Genomic DNA, 25,438 nt, shown 5'->3' on the forward strand with positions numbered 1-25,438 from the left:
TTCTGCACCAGTCATTTCCTCTTTTTCCCATCTCAGGGACTAGCACACTTTTCTGACTCCACACTCAGAACACATCATTGCCTTCCATCGCACTGGGTCATTGAGAGTTGTCAGTTCTGCAGTCTCCACACCACTCCTTCACCACTCATATCCCTCTAGTTCAGGCTGCTGACATCTCTTACTATAATGGCCACTTTGGGGGTGTGCTCCAGTCCCCAACTCCACCATGTTACTGGTTGTCAGTAAGTTCCTAGGCCAGCTTCATCAGCATCACATGGGAGCTTGTTTGAAACGCAAATCCTCTAGAGCTTAAACATCATAAACTCTGAGGATGGGCCGAGCTCTCCAAGATTTAATAAGCCCTCCAGGTGGCTTTGGCGCTCACTGGTGTGAGACCCTCCCCAGCTTCATTGTCCACGTCACTTCACGTTCATCCTACTGAACTACTGTCATTTCTCTACAGCCACAGGGCCTTTGTACATGCTACTTCCTCCTCCTCTTCCCCTGGCTGACTCCTCATCCCCCAGGCTCTAGTGAGGTGCTGTGTCCCCTGGAGGGTCTCCCCCAGTACCCACAGCTCAAGTAGGGGCTTGTCCTCAGTGTCCCACAGGGTTCCAACATAGACTTTTTGTTGACCCTGCATTGTCATAATTGCTGGTTACTTTCGTGTCACATCCTCTAGTAACTCCCTAAGGATTTGGATCATGTTTGTTCTATTCACTAAAGCTTTCTCATCAACTAGACCTATTTCAGGCACATAGCAGGTGATCCACACAAAACAAGGTTTGGACAAATGATTCTAGCTTGAAGCATGTTTCATTCTGGCTTCATGTTGCCCTGTGGCTACACACTGAATGTACGCCAGGCCTCTGCTGGGCTTCCATGGTGGTTCAGACAGTAAAGAATCTGCCTTCAATGCAGGAGAACTGGATTTGATCCCTGGGTCAGGAAGATCCCCAGGAGAAGGAAATGGTTACTCACTCCAGTATTCTTGCCTGGAGAATCCCATGGACAGAGGAGCCTGGCAGGCTATAGTCCATTGGGGTCACAAAGAATCAGACACAACGGAATGGCTAACACTTCCACTCCCAGGCCTCTGCCATATCAGCTAATGCATCTAAGCTGGTGACTAGGATATTATCCTTGATCCTTCCTTTTCACACCCTCCTTCTCCAACCAGATCAAGATGCACAATAGGCCTGGTGAGGGAAAGTTATGCAGAAGTCTGTTGTCAATTATACAGAGGCCTAACAATTCAGTCCGGTAGAATTCAAGTAGCTACAAGTCAGTTACTCACCTCTATTCTTTGCCAGGGCTACTCAAGGTGGGAAGGCAATTACTGGCCAGACATTTGCATAATGGCTTCCTTTTGTTGCCTTTGTTCTTTTCTGGTCCCAACTAATTGCTTGCTAGTGACGCTGTCAGTTCTTTCCTTCTGATAGGAACCTTCTCTATTGATATGTAACTTTTAGGCAAAGGCCAAATTTACCGGAGCTGCTGTCCTATGATTCTTCCTCTCCCTCTTGCTCCCTCTCTCTGTCCAAGGCAGCAAGTTATCCCCTCTTCAATTTTCAATAAATTCTTAGGTAGAACTTTATTATAGATAAAGCTGCTTTTTATAAGGATACATTTATTTCCCAATGTGCAGCTTTAACTTATTAAAAGTCAATGTATTCCTCAAAAGAGTGAAAATAGAATTACCATATAATCCTGCAATCCCACTTCAGGATATATATCCCAAAGAACTTAAAGTGGATAGCTTCATGTTCGAAGCAGCGCTGTTTACAATATACAAGAGGTGAAAGCAACCCAGATGCCCATCGACAGACAAATGGATGATGAAATGTTTATGTATGTGGGTATTATTATTCAGCCTTCACAAGAAAGGTAATTCTGACATATGCTGAAACATGAGTAAACCTCAAGGACATTATGTTAAGTGAAATAGTCTAGATGCAAGAAGGTGAATTTTGTATGATACCACTTTAATGAGATATCCAGAGTAGCCAAGCTCATAGAAACAGAAAGCATGGTGATTGCCAGGGGATGGAGTTGTTGTTTAATGGGAATAGAGTGTCAGTTGCAAAATGAAAAAGCTCCAGAGACTGGTTACACAACAATGAGAATATACTAACGTCACCAAATTGTACGGTGAAAAATGGTTAAAATGGTAAATTTTATTTATATGTATTTTGACACAACTTGAAAGTAAGCGTACAAGAAAAAAAGTCAACGTATGATAAAGAGTTTGAGGAACACAAATATTTGAAATTTGGGGGAGTTTCCTGATGGCCTAGTGGTTAGGACTCTGGCTTTCACTGCCATGGCCTAGGTTCAATCCCTGGTTGGAGAACTGAGATCCCACAAGCCACATGACAGCCAAAAAGAAAAAAAAAAGGAAATTTGGGGTCATGGGTGGCCATTCATTTTTAACATTCAATGTGTGTTATGGTTTGGTTGTATAGTATTAAAAAAGTCCTGTAGCCTGATGACGTTTTCCTTCACCCCCTCACCTTTAAAAAAAAAACAAAAAAACAGCTTGCCATATAATCCCAGGCTGTTCACCTATTAAAGATCTCAGAAATTATATAGATTCATAGACTGCCTTGGGTAGGACATTGATCCTTCCAATCCAAGAACATGGCTTATCTTTCCATGTTTGTGTCATCTTTGATTTCTTTCATCTGTGTCTTACAGTTTTTGGAGTACGGGCCTTTTGCCTCCTTTGGTAGTTTTACTCTGAGGTTTTTTATTCTTTTTGACAGTAATTAAATGCTTGTTTAAAAAGTTGAAGCAAGTGTTTTTTACCTCTTGCAGAAACTCTGTAAAATCTTAAAGTCTTGATGAACCATGGTTTGAACACCACTGCTCTAAGAGACAGACTAGCTTCCTGCTTGATTTCTACCTCTCTCCCATCACTTCTCCCCACATCTGCTAGACTCACCTTTCTAAACCATAGAATTGACCTTGACATTTCTCTGCTCAAACATTCTCAGCATAACTTTATCACTGTAGAGTGGTGCTCAGCTCCAGCTACACTTGGTTAGCATTGAAAATGACTTCTTCAAGACCTTCCCCAAATCCAACAATTCAAATCTCTTAGAATGGGATCTGAGTATATTTCAGAAGCTTCTCTAGTGTGAGGTACAGCCAGAATTGAAAAGAACTGACTTAGAGGAAAGTGTACACCCTCCTTAACACACCTCACAAGACCCTCAGGATGGTGTCTTTCCTCAGTGCTCAACTTCAGCATAGCCCTGAATATCTCAGATCAAATGAGATTCCCTGGGCACATGCTCACTCTACCCCATCTCTCTGTTCAGGATGCTCCCTCTGACTCTAGCCTTTTCCATCCTATCCCCTGACAGATTGACAATACGTGTTGAAAACACAGTTCACATATCACCAGTTTCATTTTGGTCCCTTCCTTTACCCCTTCCCCTCTTCTCTCTTCTGATTGATGAACAAACTACTGTAATCATAGCTTTTTCTTTTCATCTCTGCCTCACCAGCTGTTTGGCTTATTATTGATGTGTATCCCCTGGATAAGTTTCCTCACTTGAATGAATGAATGAACAAACAAATGAATGAATAAAGAGAACATCTATCAGATCCCTGAGAAGATTGATCGCTCTACCTCTGTTTAACAATTAATATTCTGTAATGCTTTATGGATGTTAATTATCTATAATTTGCATCTCAGAAAAGTTCCCATAAGTAGTTATCACTTGACTGTACTCTAATGCAGAGTCCTCTATAAATCCCAATCTCAGCTCACCAAACCCTTTTTTACCCAGAACTGTTCTCTTGGTTCAGATGAAGAGAGCGTAGCTAAAAGGTCAGATAATCTGAGCTCATAACTGTGTACTCTGCAGAGATTTTGAGGCTGGTGTCAGACTCTAAATTAGAAACTTGAGGTCTTTATACCTTGCTTTTATATTTCTACAGATTTCTTGTCATCAAACTACCGTCCCTTTAGAATTTAAGCATCTGAGTTTTTGTTAAGGCTTCATCATTTGATTTTCCTGTCATTCCCTTTCCCCCCGGATTTTAAATTTGGAAAATTTCAGAGCCAACACAAAAGAGGGGATTGCAGCCAGGGAGATTATATACAGGGTCAGTTAGTATAGCTCAGGCAGAGAGGGAAAGATGAAAACCAGTGTTGAAATACCTCAGCTATAATCATGTAAAACAGAATCATGGCAGTCCAGAAAATGAATTTATTCAAATAAATTTACATGAAATTCCTGACACGGTAGTATTCCAGCACCTCCAGTATTTCTGCTTCGGAAGTCTTAATGCGATTCATGGTGAATGGTGTGTTTGTTTTATCACTGTGTCGGTAATAGAAATGACAATGTGACTTTGTCCCCACTTTCATGCTTTGCATGTCAATTTTATTTCAGTCAAAACTTTGCCTTTGATTATTCAGTGCGCCTGACTGTGCAAACTCAGTGTCGTGCTCATTTCGTGAGGAATGAAGCTGGGGAGAGGCAAGTGGCTTTCAGATGCCTGCATGCTTTTCCCAGTAATGTGTCCTAAGGGTCATTTTCTCCTTCGTAATGATGATATTGGAAATAAACTTTAAACTAGACGTTAATGGAATGGTTATTGAGCTGCACATTGTGTACCTTTGTATGTATTAACATCACAATCAACAGAACATTCCAGAGTGCCCTGTAATCATAATTGATTCAGCAGGCAATGATTTCCACCTGGCTGAGGAGCTCCTTTATGATGTGATAAAAGTGCATTATGGGCAAAAAGCATGAGAATGTCAGCTAGTGACTTAAACTCCTCCCCATGATGCCCATTTAAGGCAGGTAGCTTGAGACTGTGTGACTAATCCTGTTTCTTTATATGTGCCCCCATGATGTCTGGCGTCTGTGTAGACAGTAACAGCAGGCATACCTGGGAAGACTGAGCCTCAGGATAGAAACCCCACTGACCCTCTTCTCTCCTTTCCAGCCATACGCCACACAGAAACCTTGGTTTAAAGCAAACAATGGGATGGAGGTGTTAACTGAAAAAGCTTATGTTTTAAATCATTTCCTTTGATTTTAGTACAGATTTATGAGAGCTGTTTGAGAAACAGATTGGAGCCTGATACAAAAATTGAATTTTCTGTCTTTTAGACGTATGGAAGTTCCTTTCACTCTGGAAGTTGTAAAGATCCTTGGTTCATTCCTGGACTTCACCAATTCTAACAAAGTTTCAACACCCCCCAAGGTGGTGGTAGTGGGGATGTGGATATAAAGAAGGGAGAAGACCATGGAAAATTTTGTTGGATTGTTTAAGGCAGAATCAAGAAACAATTAACCTCATCCAGAGGGCAAAAATAGATATAATTTAGACTGGGTTGATGTTGTCTTACAGAGAATGAAACAGGGTTCTAATGAGAGGAAGAAGTAGTGCAGAGTTAAGGATTAAGGAAAGAGTTTGGATTTTGGAGTAATGAGGACTTAGACTCACATCTTAATTCTTCTAATTAATAGCAGATATCTGACCGTAGGAGTTTGTTCATGTCATTCTGAGTTTGTTTCTTCATTTGTAAAATAATGTCTTTCTGCTTATGACTGTCATACAGCGTAGATAACATGGGTAAGGGATAAGGGTGTAGCAAGTGTAAAAGCAGTGGTTTATGCTCTTATTCTGCATTGTCATTGAGGAGTTGTTAAAATAGGTCATCTGTATCTGGATGCGGGGGAATGTGTAGGTAGGACTTAGAAACTTAGTTCTTAAAGGGAAAGTGTCCAAGATGGGAGGCTAATGCTGGAAAGACATCAGATCTGAGTGGGGGACAGATGTATGTTTCGGCGTCTGAAGGTTCAAATCTAAGCATGAAGGAGGCAAAAGCTGACGGGAGTGAGGTGGTTAAGTTGTTGGTGAGTCCAGACACGTTTCAGGGTCACTATTCTCCTTCCCAGCACTGTTTTGGAAAGCCTGGGATCCTATGCCTGAGGGTGTTTCAGGTGATTCAACCCAGTTCCACGACATACGCAGAGCAACTGAGCTACTCAATGGTATCCACTGAAGACCAGTTATTTTCTATACTTTCTATGAAATGGAAGTGGGATCATGCCTCTTCCCACTCTGTGAAAGTTTCATTGGGCTGCAGCTAAGGATGGGGCAGACCTTGAGATCCTCATGAAGGTGACATGCAGAAATGGAGTAGGGCACTCATTGGATCACCAGGATTCAAGCCAGGAGGACTCACTCATCTAAGCACACAAATGACTTTGCCTCCTAAGCCTGAGTTTGTTCATATTTAAGTAGGGGACAATATTGCCCATATGCCAAATGTATGGATGTCATAAGACTCAAAGACAGAGGTGATGAAGATAAAGCACATTGTAAACTGGAAACCATCATGTGAGGATGTGAGGAATTTTTAATGTGTTCAAACATCTCTTGTAGCTGTGATGAAAGTGAAGTGAAAGTGATAGTCACTCAGCCGTGTCCTACTCTTTGTGACCCATGGACTGTAACCCTTCAAGCTTCTCTGTCCATGGGATTCTCCAGGCAAGAATACTGGAATAGGTTGCCATTTCCTCCTCCAGGATATCTTCCTGACCCAGGGATTGAACCTGGCTCTCCTGCGTTGCAGGCAGATTCTTTATACCAGGAAGCTGTTATATCCACATGTAAAACTCTACAGCCTCATCATATTGATGTATTGATTTTTTTCTTTTTGCAAATATATGGCCACTACAGAATAAGAAGCCATCGGTAATTTGATATATTAAAAAAGATATTTGTGTTCACTATGTCATATTCATTAGTGATATATTCTAGAAAATGAGAGTTGCCAACAAGTTTTCCATTAGAGAAGAAGGTAATGAATGAAATCCTGTGAATGTTACTGATATGAGACTTTTATACTATTTACTTCTCTCTGCAAGTTGGCATCTCAATCAGTATAAATCATTCATTCACTTAGTCATTCACCTCACTTTTTCAGTGTTTTTATGTGCTGGCATTCCTTTCTTACATCTATAGTCACTAATAAATAATGTATGTTGACAACTTCCAAATTAATTTCTTTAGATACACCACCACCACCACCAGATCAGATCAGATCAGTCGCTCAGTCATGTCCGACTCTTTGCGACCCCATGAATCGCAGCATGCCAGGCCTCCCTTGTCCATCACCAGCTCCCGGAGTTCACTCAGACTCACGTCCATCGAGTCAGTGATACCATCCAGCCATCTCATCCTCTGTCGCCCCTTCTCCTTTTGCCCCCAGTCCCTCCCAGCATCAGAGTCTTTTCCAATGAGTCAACTCTTTGCATAAGGTGGCCAAAGTACTGGAGTTTCAGCTTTAGCATCATTCCTTCCAAAGAAATCCCAGGGCTGATCTCCTTCAGAATGGACTGGTTGGATCTCCTTGCAGTCCAAGGGACTCTCAAGAGTCTTCTCCAACACCACAGTTCAAAAGCATCAATTCTTTGGCGCTCAGCCTTCTTCACAGTCCAACTCTCACATCCATACATGACCACTGGAAAAACCATAGCCTTGACTAGATGGACCCTTGTTGGCAAAGTAATATCTCTGCTTTTGAATATGCTATCTAGGTTGGTCATAACTTTCCTTCCAAGGAGTAAGTGTCTTTTAATTTCATGGCTGCAGTCACCATCTATAGTGATTTTGGAGCCCAGAAAAATAAAGTCTGACACTGTTTCCACTGTTTCCCCATCTATTTCCCATGAAGTGGTGGGACCGGATGCCATGATCTTCGTTACCACCCCCCTTAATTTCCAGACTCGTACATCCAACTGCCTATAGTGCATTCCCACTTGGCTGTCTTATAGCCACCTTAAATTCAACACCCTCAAGACTGAACTTCTAATTTTGCTACCATTCCCTGCAAATATGTTTCACTTGTTGTGTTTCAAAAAAATGAATACTCCATTTTCCAACTGCTCTGACCTGAAATTTGGGGATCATCCTTGATTTCTTCCTTTTGCCACACTCTACATGAATTCATCAGCAAATACTAGGTTCTAGACTCACAATATATCCAATCTGATAACTTTCCACTATCTCCACTGTTTCTACACTAATTTTTTGCTCTAATTAGTGTAATTCTTCCTAAGTGATCTCTCCGCTTCTGCTATTATCTCAATTCCCCACTCCCGCTGACCATTCTCACCACAGCAGCCATCGTGAACTCAGTGTTAAAATACAAAACAGATGATGCTACTTTTTTGCTATAATCCTCCCAATGACATTCCATCTCACTCTGAGTATTAGATGCTATATGATCTTCTTTATTTCCTATCTCCCAACTTATCTCCTAATAGTCTTCCCCTTGCATACTTTGCTCTCACCTCAGTGGTCTTCCTACTATTGATCAAACATACCAGGCATATTGGGTACATAAGGAGGAGAGCATCCCAGAAGAAGGGAACAGCATCTTCAAATTCATAGTTATATAAGAACTTAGCATGACTGGAATTTCATATCTAGGGATAAGCCTGTAACAAAGATATAGGCTTAGCCAGGTAATGAATGGTCCATCGTGTCATGTTCAAGACTTTAAACTTTATTCCAACAGGGCATGAGTAGCCCATAAAGAGTTTTAGGCAGAAGAGTGACAGTCAGGTTTAAATTTAGAGGTTTAGAGAGGAAGATGTATTGAAACTGGGTATCCCCTTGGGAGGACATGGCAATGGCACAGGCATTGGTGCAGCGGGTCTATGGCTGGGACACCGGAAAAAGAAGACGATTAAAAGTATTTCAGGAAGTACAACATGACACACTATAGACATGGAATAACTACTGGTCAAAATCAATAAAAGTTTGTCATCATCTAGTTTTAGAGAAAATATGGGGGGGAGATTCAGATCAGTGACTCAAAAAAACAACAACAACAAAAAAAAAAACCAGAAAAAAAACTACTTAGAAACAAGTTCAGAAACCTTAACTGATCCAATAATAATGCAGACTTATAAAGGACCAAATCATGTCTTTTGATGGGGTATTCTCTGGCTAGACTCCACAGTATCTCTTAAATGTGAATTTCAAGACATCTCATTTGATTGTCTCTCTAGGAGTCGAGTGATATATGAATTCTCATATGAAAGTCATTCAGTTGTGTCCGACTCTTTGCGACCCCATGGACTATACAGTTCATGGAATTCTCTAGGTCAGAATACTGGAGTGGGTAGCCTTGCCCTTCTCCAGGGGATCTTCCCAACCCAGGGATCAAACCCAGGTCTCCTGCACTGCAGGTGGATTCTTTACCAGCTGAGCCACAAGGGAAGCAGTTTCACTTATTTTATTAGATATTTTCTCATTTCTGGAACTTGTTCCCAGATGTATCATTTTCTATTTCACACATCATAAATATGTACATAAATATTTTAAAAGTTTCTGTTTATCCAGGTTGAATATGTGCAATTTAATGGCTATTAGGAAAAGGAAATGGCAACCCATTCCAGTGTTCTTGCCTGGAGAATCCCAAGGACGGAGGAGCCTGGTGGGCTGCCGTCTATGGGGTCGCATAGAGAGGGGGACATGACTGAAGCAACTTAGCAACAGCAACAGCAAAATGGCTATTAGCTCTAACTGAAAACTACCTAAAGTAGTAGGCTGCTCTGGCCTCTAAACCTAAGTTCAGTTCAATCTCTCACTTGTGTGACCCCTTGGACGATAGCACACCAGGCTTCCCTGTCCATCACCAACTCCTGGAGTTTACTCAAACTCATGTCCATTGAGTTGGTGATGCCATCCAACCATCTCATCCTCTGTCGTCCTTATCCCACCTTCAAAAATTCCCAGCATCGGAGTCTTTTTCAATGAGCCAGTTCTTCGCATCAGCTGGCCGAAGTATTGGAGTTTCAGATTCAGCATCAGTCCTTCTAATGAATATTCAGGACTGATTTCCTTTAGGATGGATTGGTTGGATCTCTGTGCTGTCCAAGGGACTCTCAAGAGTCTTTTCCAACACCACAGTTCAAAAGCATCAATCCTTTGGCATTCAGATTTGGCATTTCTTTCCAACTTTCTAACTTTTTTTCTAACTTTCCAACTCTTGCATCCATATATGACTACTGGAAAAACCAGAGCTTTGACTAGATGGACCTTTGTTGGCAAAGTAATGTCTCTGCTTTTTGATATGCTCTCTAGGTTGGTCATAACTTTTCTTCCAAGGAGCAAGTGTCTTTTAATTTCATGGCTGCAGTCACCATCTGCAGTGACTTTGGAGTCCAGAAAAATAAAGTCAGCCACTGCTTCCCCACCTATTTGCCATACAGTGATGGGACCAGATGCCATGATCTTAGTTTTCTGAATGTTGAGTTTTAAGCCAACTTTTTCACTCTCCTCTTTCACTGTCATCAAGAGGCTCTTTAGTTCTTCTTTGCTTTCTGCCATAAGGGTGGTATCATCTGCATATCTGAGGTTATTGATATTTCTCCTTGCAATCTTGATTCCAGCTTGTGCTTCATCCATCCAGCATTTCTCATGATGTACTCTGCATAAAAGTTAAATAAGGAGGGTGACAATATATAGCCTTGATGTACTAGTTGCCCAATTAGGAACCAGTCTGTTCCATGTCCAGTTCTAACTGTTGCTTCCTGACCTGCATACAGATTTCTCAGGAGGCAGGTCAAGTGGTCTGGCATTCCCATTTGTTAAGAATTTCCCACAGTTTGTTGTGATCCACAAAGTCAAAGGCTTTGGCATAGTCAATAAAGTAGAAGAAGATGTTTTTCTGGAACTCTCTCACTATTTTGATGATCCAACAGATGTTGGCAATATGATCTCTGGTTCCTCTGCCTTTTCTATATTGAGCTTGAATATCAAGAAGTTCAAGGTTCACATACTGTTGAAGCCTGGCTTGGAGAATTTTGAGCATTACTTTGCTAGCGTGTGAGATGAGTGTAATTGTGCAGTAGTTTGAGCATTCTTTGGCATTGCCTTTCTTTGGGATTGGAATGAAAACTGACCTTTTCCAGTCCTGTGGCCACTGCTGAGTTTTCCAAATTTGCTGACATATTGAGTGTGGCCCTTTCACAGCATCATCTTTTAGGATTTGAAATAGCTCAACTGGAATTCCATCACCTCCACTAGCTTTGTTGATAGTGATGCTTCCTAAGGCCCACTTGACTTCACATTCCAGGATGTCTGGTTCTAGGTGAGTGATCACACCATCATGATTATCTGCATCATGAAGATCTTTTTTGTATAGTTCTTCAGTGTATTCTTACTACCTCTTTTTATCTTCTGCTTCTGTTAGGTCCATACCATTTCTGTCCTTTATTGTGTCCATCTTTGCATGAAATGTGTCCTTTGGTATCTCTAATTTTATTGAAAAGATCCCAAATATTAACAGCATCAAGAGTAGCATGTTTGAATTGGCAGGGACCTTAGAGATAATCTGCAGCACCTCCACCTCAACCCTACTCCACTGTCCCTAATTCATTAAACAAAATTAAATTAAATTGCCAAGGGACTTGCCAACCTCATACCTTTGGTGGCCAAAACATTTGGAATATACAAATGATATATTCTGAGGCCATATTACAGCAAAAGAATCACACCAAAAGTAAAAGAACTTTACTGTGCTTTAGAAGCCCCAGAAAGCATGCTAACAATACAGTTTCTTCTTGCAGAGGTTCTGATTCACCATAAACTTCCACTTTTATAAAGTACCTCCCCACCATGATACTAATATAGATGGTCTATGTACCACAATTTGGGAGTGACTTAAGTGAAACAAAATATGTAGGCATGAACAATGAATTTACCAAAAAAAAAAAGAAAGAAAAAAAGCATATAGATTACAAATAGACTATACTATTTCCCAGATCTTAGGCTGACAAACATTATACTTTTAAAAAAGTTCTTCCCTACCAAATATCTGTTTTTATGAAAAATACAGACCATCATGGAATATTTCATGGCTGATGCCAGCATAACATGATAATTATAAATCCAACCATCCCTTTCCAGCAATTTGAGTATCAAGTTCTGCTAATTTTGATGCATTTCACATCTGATTCATTTCTTAGGAGAGTCTGAGATAAACATAAACATTAAATGATGTCTGTGTCCTCAGTGAACGTCTGTCTAGGAATCCAGATGTGATCAGTCCTTTGGGGGAGGCAGAGGCTCATCAGTATTACCTTTGTATTCCACTTAGAACTCCTGGTTTTCCAGAGTCTGAAATAATGCTGTCAAACTATGCCTTTGGAAATGCTTTACTTGAGGGCTAGGAGTAAGAGATCACACATTATGTAGCCTGAACCAGATCTAAAGCTGCTGGTATGATTAAGATAATTCAGACCCTTTATAAATATGGCCAATGAAAGCAAAAGGCCAAAAAAATAAAGGCTTCTAGAATACAGTATATGCTACAGATGTGATGGTGACACACTCTCTTGGTCTTGCACAGAAATATACAAACTTCAATTGGGTTATTATTTCAAAAAATCACATAGGGCTGAAACAGACTTTAAGAATAATGTAATCCAGTAATTAAAAAAAAATTTTAGCTGCAGAATCTTTTTTCAAGCAAAGTTTATATAGAATTCCCAAATATAAAAAGATAAAGGCATAATTGCTCTGAATGAAGCTAGGACATTGGGAAAGGCTAGTTCTGATTTTGTCAGCCTGTCGACTGGCACCTGATCCCGTACATCAGAGCCCCAGGTGTCACAGGAAGGCACTGTTTGAGTTCATGCCTTCATTTTTGAGAGTACTGATTATGACCAAAGAAGTTAAAGGGTTTGCCTATAGCAGGAATGGGCGGTGCCTTAAACTCAAACAGAACAGGTACCAGCATTCTCCTCCCGAGGCCAAGCTGCCCTTCAGCCCTTGATACAGACATTGGATTATAGTTGATTGTTGAAAGCAGGGGTTGGAACTGTGGTGGATCCACTTATCTTCGGGTATTTTTCAATAGTAAATATGCTACTATTAATACATGGTCCATGGTTGATTGAACCTGGGAGTGTGGAGCAACCTCAGATAAGGAAGGCTGTCTATAAGTTACATGTGGATCCAAGGATCTACTATATAAATGCATGCTGGGTGACTTCTTTGTACTACTCATGGGAAGCTCTGGCTGAGGGCTGCTTTCTTCATAGTAAGTTTCCATGGGAAAATTGGTCTAAAGCAAGGAGGATAGGGAAGGCTTCCTCCCCCAAGGGGGGTCCAGGGCTGAGCACAGGAAACATTTTTGGAGGAAGCAGAGTCCATAAGCTCCATTTGCATACCTTAGAGCTCCCTGGGTAGAGCTGAAGGTTCTAGAAAAGAATGAGCTCTGAAGAAGGGAAAGCAGTGAAATCCTGGTAATCATGCAATTCAAAGAATAAAATTAAAATTAAAAAGTTCCATCAAAAAGGGATTTATGAGACATCAGCCTCTTCTCCATTCTAGACCATACCACTTTTTAATGTTTCCTAGGCAAAATTTCGAAGTAATTTACTTTCAGTTACTAATCTTATGGTCTTTGTTTTATAGTGACTCATGCAACATCATAGAAATTTGGAAATAAAGTTAATAGATATGCCTTTTCTTTCATTCAAATAGGGTCTAGGAAATCTCTCTTGTTTTGGAGGAAAAAGTGTATGAGTCCTGCTCCAAACTTTTAATTGTAGTATGGGTTTAACTTAATTTTAAAGCATAATTAAAGTATTAGATGAAAGTATGGTGGCTGAGAGTTTGGGCATCAGAATCAGACTTCTGGGCTGGAGTATTGTTTTTACCAATACAAGCTGTGTGACTCTGGGCAAGTTACTCAACTACTCTGTGCCTTAATTTCAACTGTAGATGGGAGATAACAGTGCTTACTTCATGGTGTTGTTGTGAGAAGTAAACAAGTTCTTGCTGAAGTGCCTGGCATGTAGAAAGTTCTCAATAAATGTCAGCTCTTATGTCTAAGTAGTGGGACATTGGGCAGTTCTTTTAATTTTCCAAAACAAATTTTCATATGATTATGTTATCTGTTTTGTTATGACAGAAACTAAAGTTGTAGATATAAAACATAGAAAAGTATCCCTTTTTGAAAATTGAAAATTTGAGAATTCCTCCTTTTCTTAAACCCAATGTCAACCAAATTCATGTTCCACTTGAGTAGTATAATGCGTTTACTACGACGGGGAGAAAAGAGGGGGGGCACAAAAGGACAGAAAAAATTGTCACGTCAACTCTTCTCGAAAAATCCATTCTCCCTTCTTTCCTCCAGTCTGTATTATGACCTAGCACTAAATGAGAGAGAGAGAAGAGGAAGAAAGAAAACAGGTAGATGCAATTTCTCTGTGAAAACTTCCTAAATCTCAATCATTTTAATCTCATGCCAAGCGTTTCCTCTCACTGTCACTCTTTGGGGCCAGTCATTTTTAGTGTGCTGATATGCAAACAAATCTGACTTGATCCCATCTCTTTGTGGCTTTAGCTAAGAAGGTCATTAGAAAGATTCACAGCTCAAAACAAACAATTCAAAGTGTTTCGAATTTCTTTAGGCCTCTTGCTTTAGAGAACGGCAGAATGAAGTTCTGAGCCCAAGCTTTTGCCTTGCCCTGCCATTTCAATCAGTTAAACAGCAAGTGCTTATTGAACGCCTACTAGAATGTTTTGAGATGACCAGCTCAGACCCTTCCAGATGGCTTCACACAGACCCTTTACAGATGCAAATGGGTCCTGGCTGGGTTAGCTGAAAGAGCTGTGTCTGAGCTCTGGAATGTACAGGCCACCTCTGAGCCATCACTATGGTCCATCTGGAAAGAGACGGAGTTGCTCTGTAGGCTGCAGAGACAGTATCTCTTTGGATCAGCATAGCCTTCCGAGTGTGAATGTAGCCTTGGGTGGAACCAAGTGTGTGGGCAAAATTGAGTAATTTTTAGTGCTTCTGTCAGAAATCTGGGGTCTGGAAATCTGCTCACCTGACTGGAGGGCTTGGAAGATGAGAGCTGAGCTGTTGAAATGTTAGAGTTAAAACCTATTACATGTGTTTCATAGTGAGCTTATATTTTAAATAATTTTCTTTTTATGTAAATATTTACCTTTCTTTCTACTAAAGTACCTTTTTATTCTGCAGGAGATGGTTAAAAATCCCAACCTAATAAGTATTTAGTGTTTGATGTGAGCCTAAGAGGGAATCATTTTACTCACATAGACTCTGTGTGGTCATCTAATAGTTGTATGACCTGAACAGATATTAGCTGTTGAGCTCTTTTTTGTGTGTGCCAGGCTCTGTGCCACATGTTTTGTATCCATTATCTCATAAATTACTCATGACAGTGCTTTGCATAGATGCTTGTGTTTTCTCTGTGAGGAGCCTGAGGTTTGGAGGACTGCAATAATGACCTAAGGTCCTCTAAGTAGTGTGATGATGCTGGGTTGCTGAGCCTCAGCATCTTCAATTGTAGCTACTTCCCAGGGTGCTTATCATGAATAAATGAAGGTGTATACACACACACACACACACACACGATATATAGATATGTAAATTAAAATTATAAATTCTAAAATTAAATATTTGTACTCACTTATGTTTGTGTGTTTCTTGTACATAATAAACATGTAATAAATAACATTATTTTTAACAAGGAACCCTTTCTACAAAGACCAAAATTTTACTTCTATAAACTCGTATGTGGTGAGAAGTAAATGAAGAGGCTTCATCTGTGGTTTGTAACATACTCCACTAACAGAGTTCTAGTTACTTTCTGCCATCTCCCTGCTCACAGTTTCCTGAAAATCATTCAGCCCATTAGTTAAATGATTTATTTGTTGATAAAGCTCTTCTGTTTTTATCCTCCGGTGGTAGGGGCTGGGCTTCTAACCTCTCATTCAGCTTCCAGTTGGAATGAGACCCCTTTCTCTCCTGGTGTCTTTCCCTGTCCCGCTGTGCGCCCTTAGAGGCAGGGACTGAATCTGGTCAGGAATACTTTCCTGCCCGAGCAGGTGCTCTGCCACCTGCTATCTCCTAGCGGGTCAGGTAAACTCCCCTGACACCTCCCACAGAAAGATCACTGGCAAATATGGTCAACCCACCAAATTCTGTTTATTAAAGGAGAAAGAGCCTTGGACCCCAGGGCTCCTTTTTCTACCCTCTATTTCCTAACACTTCCCAGGCTTTGGCTCAATCTGGGATAGTTCATCTCTGCTGGAAAATTTACTAGGAGTTATCTGTCAAGAATGGTTAAAAATTTTCCCTAGTAGACAGAAAAACTACTACAATATCCCCAGAAATTAACACCCATACAGGATCAGTAGAAGAAAAGATAAATAGACCAATGGAGCAGAATAGGATACAAATTCTGTATATCCTGTATATACAAATACAAATATCCTTCATCCCAATATTATGTTTATATAATAATCATGGCATTTAAAATCAGTAAGGAAGAAGAGACTATTTTATTATAACCATTTGGAAAAAAAAGAATATTCCTTTTAATTAATTTAAAACAAATTTTAGGTAGATTGAAATTCTAAATCCAAAAAAAATATATTGTCTTAGAAATAGTTTAGGAGAATAATTTTATAATCTTGACATCTAACCCTGAAACCATAAGGAAAATGATAAGGGAAAAGACTGGCATTTTGACTACAAAAATTTAAAACTCTAACACAAAATCTACATACAAACAGAAAATAATATTCAATAACATCTTAGGTAAAGGGCATGCAATCACATATAACTTAGGCTACCAGAAAAACATTGAGAAGAAAAAAGTTTAGAGAAAATATATTTTTATCTACCTACCTGAAAAAAAAAAAAGGATAAGATCTTTAGCCACCTTTAACTTGTATCAATTTTACCTTTTATCAGCCCTCTACTTATTTTATTAGTAGAGATTATTGTTTTCATCTTACATGATTCTAGAAACTTCCTGCCTTCCCCTCTTCTTCTGAGAAAGATCATAACATAAGAGATTGCCTTTAAAAACTGACTGTTAAAGACCCAGGATTTATTTTAAGCTGAAATAAAATGTTGACTAAAATAGTACATCCTTAGCCTTCCTGTTTGACCTATAGCCACAGTTATTATCTTTTTTTCTGGCCAATGACATACCACAAAATTCTGTTTTGATTTGGATCTCTGTACATCTTTGCAGCCAGAAATTATTTACAACTCCTGTTTAGGGCAGGGTAAAGTCAGAATGGGAAGGAAAGTTAGAATTCACCTAGTCAGACACCCATTCCACACTTGAATCCCCCCACAGAATCCCTTCTTGCTCCAGTAATGTGCTCATGCCAGTTAAGCCAGTCTGTGTGAATGAGGCAGAGAGCATGGTGCAGAAACGCAGCAGGACAGGGAGCTGTGGCAGACCTCACCCCTTAAAAACGCACTGCTTTATATGCCACTACCTATATAGAAAACACAAAAGGAAATTAAAGATTGCTTTCTAAAAGGCATTACTTTCTGGATGGGACCTCTGTAAGTAATGAACTTACACACAATGTGGAACATTTATGAGAATGAGTCATTCCTAAATTATCATCTCAAATTATCATATAAATGATCGCTTTTGCTCGCTCTCCCAATAGTGCTATAATCTCTAATAAAGCACTTTACACATGTTTTAAGTGAGACTACAAGAGCCCCAGGAAAGTAACGTTATATTGCTTTAATAATAAAAATGCAAAATTATTCAGGCAACTTTCCTTGGATGTCCAAGTCTCTAGGTCAGGTCCCGTTTAGTCCAGCCTATGTAAGTAAGGAAAACAAGTCAGACTGAACCCTGAATATGGTATTATATGAAGTGTCCCAGGCTTGGTTTAGTAAAAAACCCAGATCAAATTGCTGTTGATGAAATCTGCTCCCAGTCTCTGACTGTCTCCTCTTCCTAATCCTAAAAACCCTTCTTATACGAATTTGGGTCTCTAGAAGAGAAAGTAAGTGGAAAATAATGATCCTACCTTTGATGCATGGTGGCCATGATATGGACAATTAAAAAGAAGTTCTCTAGTCTAGTGAAAAGGATGGCTAATATAATAGTTTGATTTTAAGTGATGCAGATTGGGTCTGTGGAAAAAAAAAAAAAAAGAAATGAGCCTCAGGGGGGAAAACAGACCTTCATAAATTTCATCATGCATCATGTGGGACAAAAGAGCCACTGAAATTAGAGCTTGTACAAGTGTATGATGATGATGATGATGTTGTTTTCATCAAGTTCTGCCAAAGTCTTAAAACCACAAACACTTTTAGAATTGCTAATTGCATGGAGAGGTAATCTGCTTTCTGTTCTAAGTGTGTTTCTGTTCTGAAATCTAAGTGAAGGAAAGAGGATCCTGCCCAGAGAGTTTTCATTTGCCCGTTAGCCTTGATCAGATGATGGATTTCCTCTGTGGACCCTTCTCATAGTCTGTCAAGAAGAGCCTTGCTGCTGAATCTGAAAATGTTGGCAAACACTCCTTGTTAAAGTATGAACAGTGATGGGTGCACACAAATGCAGTATGTAAACAGTGGCTCTGCCTCAGATGGTTTCTGTTTGTTTTTTGAGTCGAATGGAGGAAGATATTTGGAATCTTTTGCCAGTGCAAAACAACAGGTGTAATAATTAGCTTGCCCTTTCATCAAGAGAGTGCATTTGAGTAGGTCCTGCTTACTTGATATTAATATCATAGAAATCTGACTATTCGGTCTCAAATCAAGAAATAGAGATGAGTTTTCAATACAAACTTTGGTTCTTGGAGAAGGAAGTGGGGAGAGAGGACTTCTATGAGGTTGAACAGACTCTTCTGTAACATCAGAACATGTATTGCTTGGGGGCAACATCTCCCACTAAGCCTGACCAATTTATCTTAGCCTGTAAATGTAAGAGTTCTTTACTACTGGAACCTTGGACCAATTTCTCATTCTTGTTCAGGATTTTTATAGTGAACAATGGACTACTCTTGAGCCACTAAACTTGTCTGTTGGCTGGGATGGAAAAACTATGAGCTTACCCCTTTCATCACCTTCTTGAAGCAGAGATGTTAACCCCCTCAGCCAGGAGAACCTCTTTGCTAGCTGCTCTTTTCTTTCTGTATATCTCCTTTGTGAGTTTTCTTGTAGAAGTTGGACAAGACAGAACATCACCAAATAACACTGTTTCTGGTTAAATAATTGATTTCAGCCCAGGTTTTCCTGGCTGCTGAGAGCAGATGGCTTAGTCCAGAGCTGCACAGACTCCGGGTTTCTACTCTCCTCCTGCTATAGTATCCCTTTCAGACTATGAGCACAGGTGATTATAATACTATGGACTGCAGTGAATAGCCTTCCATGGGAGCTCAAATACAGGAGCCACTATCTCTGCCTGTTTCTTCCTTTCTGTTTTAGTGTTTCAGAGTTTTCTGAGTGCTTCTATGTGCATTATCTCATTTGTTCCTCAGAATAGCCCTGTGAAGAGAGTAGGGTAGACATTTTTTATAAATGAGAGTTCTGAAGCTTAGAAAGTTTAAGTAGCTGCCCAGGATTACACAGCTAGTAAATTTTAGATTTGTTGTTAGTCGCTCAGTCATGTCTGACTCTTTGCAACCCCATGGACTATAGTCCGCCAGGCTCTTTGTTCATGGAATTCTTCAGGTTAGAATACTGGAGTGGGTTGCCATTTCCTTCTCCAGGGGATCTTCCCAACCCAGGAATCAAACCCAGGTCTCCCACATTCCAGGCAAATTCTTTACCATCTGAGTCCCAAGGGAAGACCTTAAATTTTAATCTTAGGAAGTAATTTTATCTTCTGCTTCCAAATTTTATCTTCTTGAGGCCATCATGGTGTAAGTTCTAATCAAAGGCAAGTCATTATGGTTCTAACATTTTGTGACTCAGTCATATTTGAAAATAATATCATTCAATTTTTTGAACTGCATCTTCATGGTCACAGAATACCATCTCCAGCTACTGAATTAAATAATATTTATCACAAGTTCTCAGCCAAGAAGAGACTGAAACTTGACATTATTGAGTTTTCTTTTTGTATTTGTATAACTTAATTCTGGTTTAGATGAGAAAATGAGATTTAGCCAATGATTAGAATAGGATTAGCCAATGAATATAACGTAATTGCTTACATTACTTTGTGAAATGCAAATAGCAGATGGATCATATTTTAAACAGTCAATTATCCTGTCAGTATAATAGCAATTTTTATAATATCTTTTTTATTTCTGAAACATGTATTTTAAAATATATTAATAACTCTAAGGCAGCCATTTCATACATCAAGTAAATAATGTGCACTTAGTCTGTTCACTTAAAGTTCTAAACCATAAATTATACTGAACTCAAAGCACATTATTTCTGTTTCTACTATAATCAATTGTACGTATAGAAAATTATTCTATCTTGAAAGAGGACTAAGATCATTGAGTTCTTATTTTGTGCCCCCAATTTTATATACACCATCTCTTTCAATCATAAATTTTACCAATGAAAAAAACTGAGTTTTAGAAAAGTTAAATAACTTACTGATGTGCTGTGCTTAATCACTCAGTCATGTCTGACTCTTTGCAATCCCATGGACTGTAGCCTGCCCCCATCCATGGAATTCTCCAGGCCAGAATACTGGAGTGAGTGGGCAATCTCTTCTCCAGAGGAATCTTCCCAACCCAGGGATTTAACCCAGGTCTCCAACATTGCAGATGGATTCTTTACTGTCTGAGCCACCAGGGAAATATTATAAGCATTTTTAGGTTACTCAGAATTTCTAAAAAATGGAATTGGCGGTATTTACTTGGCTTGGGATTCATTCTACTTCATTCTACTTTATGAATAGTAAAGCTTGTGATCCCCTATATCTAAAATTGCTTTTACATGCTTGATATCATACTGGCTTCTAACCTGTTAACAATCCTGTGGAATAGGAATCTTAGCTGATTGCCATTATTTCTTACTATCACAAGAATATCTGTATTGTATTGGATTTGTGCTTCTACATGTTTGTAAGTTGATTCTTCATTGCTTATAATAACTTGTATGTACATTTTAAGCTTGATATATTCATTTGAATCTTGGTTGGGAGGAGAACTGGTATGATGACTTAGCAGATACATGTTACTGGTGGTTATAAAATAACCCATTACTGAACCACACTACTCATTCTATTCCTTTACTTACTGAATACCATTTCCTTATGTAACCACCCAGCCAAAATTAGCATCTCTTCTTCCCCACTTCCAGTTATTCTTATTTAGTATTATATTATTAGTAGTATTTCTGTAGCATTTATCACCAGCTGAATTTATCTTGCTTGTTTTCTTATTTTTATTATTGTCTCTCCAAATAAGAATGAAAGAGTGATAAAGACAGGGACTTTTTTAACAAGAAGTCTTGTTCACATTGTACCATCTAATACATGAAGCAATAGGTGAAGAATGAATAAATAAACGTGTGAATGGAAAAGAAAGACCAAACAGTCATATTTTGAGCCACTTGACCCTTTCCCTTTGATCAAAGCTGATTAGACAATGGTTGGGCACCCCACTCTAGGGCAGCCCATCCTTAAGCTCCACAGGGATATTTGACATGACCTGGCATGAAAAAGATATATGTAGAGAGGGCAGCCCTAATGTAGAGTCTGAGACCAAGCTGGGTAAGGGCAAGTAGAATATGGAGGAGAAATGCTCACAGAGCAGAGAGAGAAAACATGCTGGGTAAAAAGAAAGCTCATGAGGTTCTGTAGTGAGAGGAAGAGGGGCCCTGTGAAGAGGCAATTAAAGGGGTGGAGACAAAGAGTGAAGAAGTACAAGTCTTGCTGCTTAGGGCCTCAGTGCAACTCGGGTCTCCAAACTACTTTGTGCTCGCAGCTCTTCCACCAGGAGGACCTGCTCCACCTGGCATCTCTTTGTCTGGAGTGTAGTGTATTTTCTTGATTTGTGTGCCCTTAGCAGCAGCAGCCGGAGAAGGCAATGGCACCCCACTCCAGTACTTTTGCCTGGAAAATTCCATGGACGGAGGAGCCTGGTAGGCTGCAGTCCATGGGGTCGCTAGAGTCGGACACGACTGAGCAACTTCACTTTCACTTTTCACTTTCATACATTGGAGAAGGAAATGGCAACCCACTCCAGTGTTCTTGCCTGGAGAATCCCAGGGATGGGGAAGCCTGGTGGGCTGCCGTCTATGGGGTCGCACAGAGTTGTACAACGACTGAAGCGATGCAGCAGCAGCAGCAGTGGACCTACGTTTTTACCTCCAAAAGTGCTTAATCCAGCTATTCTTCTTGATGCGTGCTCTAGAGTGTAACCTGTTCCATTCAGCTCTTGGAAAAAAAAAATCATCTAATATTGGAGCAGGATTTTGTGGTTTCAAAGTGCTTTAATATATATATTATGCTATTTGTTCCTGAAAGTAACTCCTCTCCATAAAATGGTTCTTGATTTCCTCTGAAGTGAAAGTGAAAGTCACTCAGCTGTGTCTGACTCTTTGCGACCCCATGGACTACATAGTCCATGGAATTCTCTAGGCCAGGATACTGGAGTGAGTAGCCTTTCCCTTTTCTAGGGGATCTTCCCAACCCAGGGATGGAACCCTGGTCTCCCACATTGCAGGTGGATTCTTTACCAGCTGAGCCACAAGGGAAGCCCCAGAACAATGGAGTGGGTAGCCTATTCCTTCTCCAGAGGCTCTTCCCGACCCAGGAATTGAACTGGGGTCTCCTGCATTGCAGATGGATTCTTTACCAACTGAGAGATCAGGAAAGCCCTTGATTTCCTCTAGGTGGGGAATTTCTCTATGTACTTTATCATGTTGATCTCTCCTTTAGCATGAATCATAGGCTTTATTTGTTTAAATGTTTTACCGTTGCCATTAGACACTAAGCCTCTAGAAGGCAGAGGCCAAATCGTGTTATTGCATTGCTCACAGTGTTTATGGTCCATCACAACATTGTTACAAAATAAAATCTTTGTTTCAATATTGAACTGATCTTAGGACTGAATGCAAGGCAATTCCATGAACTGTGATTGCACTTATCTATACTAATAATGAGACCTTAAATTATAAACTTGGGAGTTGTTATAAAAATTTCTTTCTTTAAATATATTTGTTTAAAAAATATTTCTATCTGTAGATATATTTGCATTATAACCCACACAATGTCCACAGCAGTTTTTGAAGAACCTCCCATATTGTTGTATGAGTTTGTGAAAAAATGATCAAAAATAACTTAACATAGGCATTCAATTATAAAATTAGTGAACTAGGTGCCAGATCCATTTTTTAGTTCTTTTTTCAAGCCTTTGTTTAGATTTTATTCTTTGAAATCATAACCTTTCATTCCATGTTTCAATGAAGTTCTTTAAATTTGGTGATTGCATTTCTTACTATGTAAGTGGTATTCAGAGGACTGAGTCTGGAGTGAATAAGGTCATTCATTATCCAAAGGATCCATATTTGCCTCAAAAACACTGGAATTTCCATTTGTTTCATCTTGCTATTTTATTTTTAAAGATGCAGGACTGAAGAGGGGGGATGCAAAGTGTACCAACAACTAGAATGTGCGAGATCACAAGTCTTGCTCAGGTGCAGAAGAGATAGCACTAGAATTTTGCTAACATGAATAAATCTCCTTTTTATTCTCATTAGGCATAAGGTCCTAAACAACTATGTTATTAAATATCAAGATCCTATGTTTGAGATCCTTGATAATCTTACATTAACATTAGTTAGAATAGGGTATAAGAAGTACCAGACAAGATAATATTTGATCTTCAGACGGTTGTGACCTTGAGAAAAATCAATGAATTTCTGTTTTATTAGTTGCCCATATGTTTGCTTATATGGAGAAGGAAATGGCAACCCACTCCAGTATTCTTGCCTGGAGAATCCCATGGACAGAGGAGCCTGGCATGCTGCAGTCCATGGGGTCACAAAGAGTTGGACACAACTGAGTGACTAAGAACATGTTTGCTTATAACCCCCATCTGTCAAATGGGTATTCATGCATTCATTAATCATATGGTAAACATTTATGGCATGTGTGCTTAGTCATTCTGTCATGTCTGACTCTTTGTGACCCCATGGACTGTAGCCTGCCAGGCTCCTCTTGTCCATGGGGATTCTCCAGGCAAGAATACTGGAGTGAGTTGCTATGCCCTCCTCTAGGGGATCTTCCCAACCCAGGGATCAAGGCTGGGTCTCCCGCATCGGAGGTGGATTCGTTACTGTCTGAGCCCACAGGGAAGCCCAAACATTTATGGAGCACCTACTATATCTCTGTATATTGTGCCAGGAACAGGGGCAATAAGATTAAACATGGAAGGATACATACAAACAACTGATTACAAAATCCTGTGATAGGTGCCAACATAGAACCTAATAGTTCACTCAAGTCTAGTTATGCACAAAGAAGAGAATCGTCAACCCTGCTTTGTGGAGAAGCAGGAAGATGCTCCAGGAGTTTTACAGGCAGATGCTTGAACTGGCTTTGAAGAAAGAGTAGAGTTTTTGGGTACCCAAAAGGTGTGAAGAGACCTTTCAGAAAGAAGGTTGACTATAGGCAAAGGCATGGTGATATAAAATAACTTGGGCTATTTTGGATAACTGCAAAGTTGTTTGTTCTAGTTGGAAAGAGAAAGGAAAGTGTTGGAGGAGTTTGGAGAGGAAATGATGATTAGTTCGTGGATAGATGGAACATCATCCTAAGGAGTTTATTCCTTATCTTGAGGACAATAGAGAGCCATCGGGAGGTTTTAAAAATGGAAAACAAGGCCAGAGCTTCACAATGTGAAATTTAACTTGTTGGGGGCAAAACTGGGATAGGGAGAGATGATTCCTCAAGTTGATATGTGCTGTCAGAACATTTTAGAGACAAGATTGCAAATAAAGTAGTACTTCACTATAAATTACTATTATTGTTGTTCACATATATAGCAATTTTAAAGTTCAAACATTAAGCATTATTGGCTAAAACCAGTTTGCGCACATGATTAAATACCATTCCAAAAAGCATATTATGTCTACTTGTCCACCTACTTATTATCCTTATTTTCACTTCAGCACTGGAAAATAAAGTGAAGATGCAATGAAGGATATATGAACACATGAAAAGAGAGGCAAGTAGATTATTATCTACCTTGGTGGAGGAGGGGTCCGATATGTATGTCCATAGGTACATGAGAAACAGTGGTGTAGATTAGTGCTTGAATTGGTGGAGCTGGGTTTGAGACCCAGCCCTTGTTCACACTAGTTACGTGACTTACGGAAATTAATTGATTTCTCTGAGTTTCAGTTTCAGTTTGTTCATCCTTAAAATGGGGTAACTAATTCCTGCTTTAACTATTTTAGATGGTCACTGTAATAATCCATGGAAACAATGTCTTCAGTATTAGAAGTGCTTAATTTACACATGCTTTCAAAACAAGGTATTCTCAAGGAATATCAATAGCTAGAGATCATAAATATTACAGGAAAATCTTTGTTCAAAATGCTTTCGTATAAGTATCTGCTCTAGAAACTTAGGTTTACCCCCTCTCTGATCTGTTTTCCCTCTATAAATTGATG

General features: G+C 39.6%; 1 protein-coding gene across 6 annotated transcripts in view; it reads right to left on the reverse strand.

Annotated features, from left to right (window-relative positions):
- The window catches only part of KCNMB2 (potassium calcium-activated channel subfamily M regulatory beta subunit 2), a 301,069-nt gene that overhangs the window by 226,499 nt on the left and 49,132 nt on the right, over window positions 1–25,438 (reverse strand). For 3 of the 6 annotated variants that reach the window (XM_027540539.1, XM_027540548.1, XM_027540533.1), the window contains exon 2: window positions 17,878–17,983. The exons of the other annotated variants lie outside the window; for them this stretch is intronic. In XM_027540539.1, the coding sequence (XP_027396340.1) occupies window positions 17,878–17,897 (20 nt within the window). In that variant the 5' untranslated portion in view covers window positions 17,898–17,983. The remainder of the gene's footprint in view (window positions 1–17,877; window positions 17,984–25,438) is intronic. 6 annotated transcript variants of the gene reach the window in all.

Source organism: Bos indicus x Bos taurus, chromosome 1, assembly GCF_003369695.1.
Source record: "Bos indicus x Bos taurus breed Angus x Brahman F1 hybrid chromosome 1, Bos_hybrid_MaternalHap_v2.0, whole genome shotgun sequence".
In the NCBI taxonomy this organism is placed as follows: domain Eukaryota; kingdom Metazoa; phylum Chordata; class Mammalia; order Artiodactyla; family Bovidae; genus Bos; species Bos indicus x Bos taurus.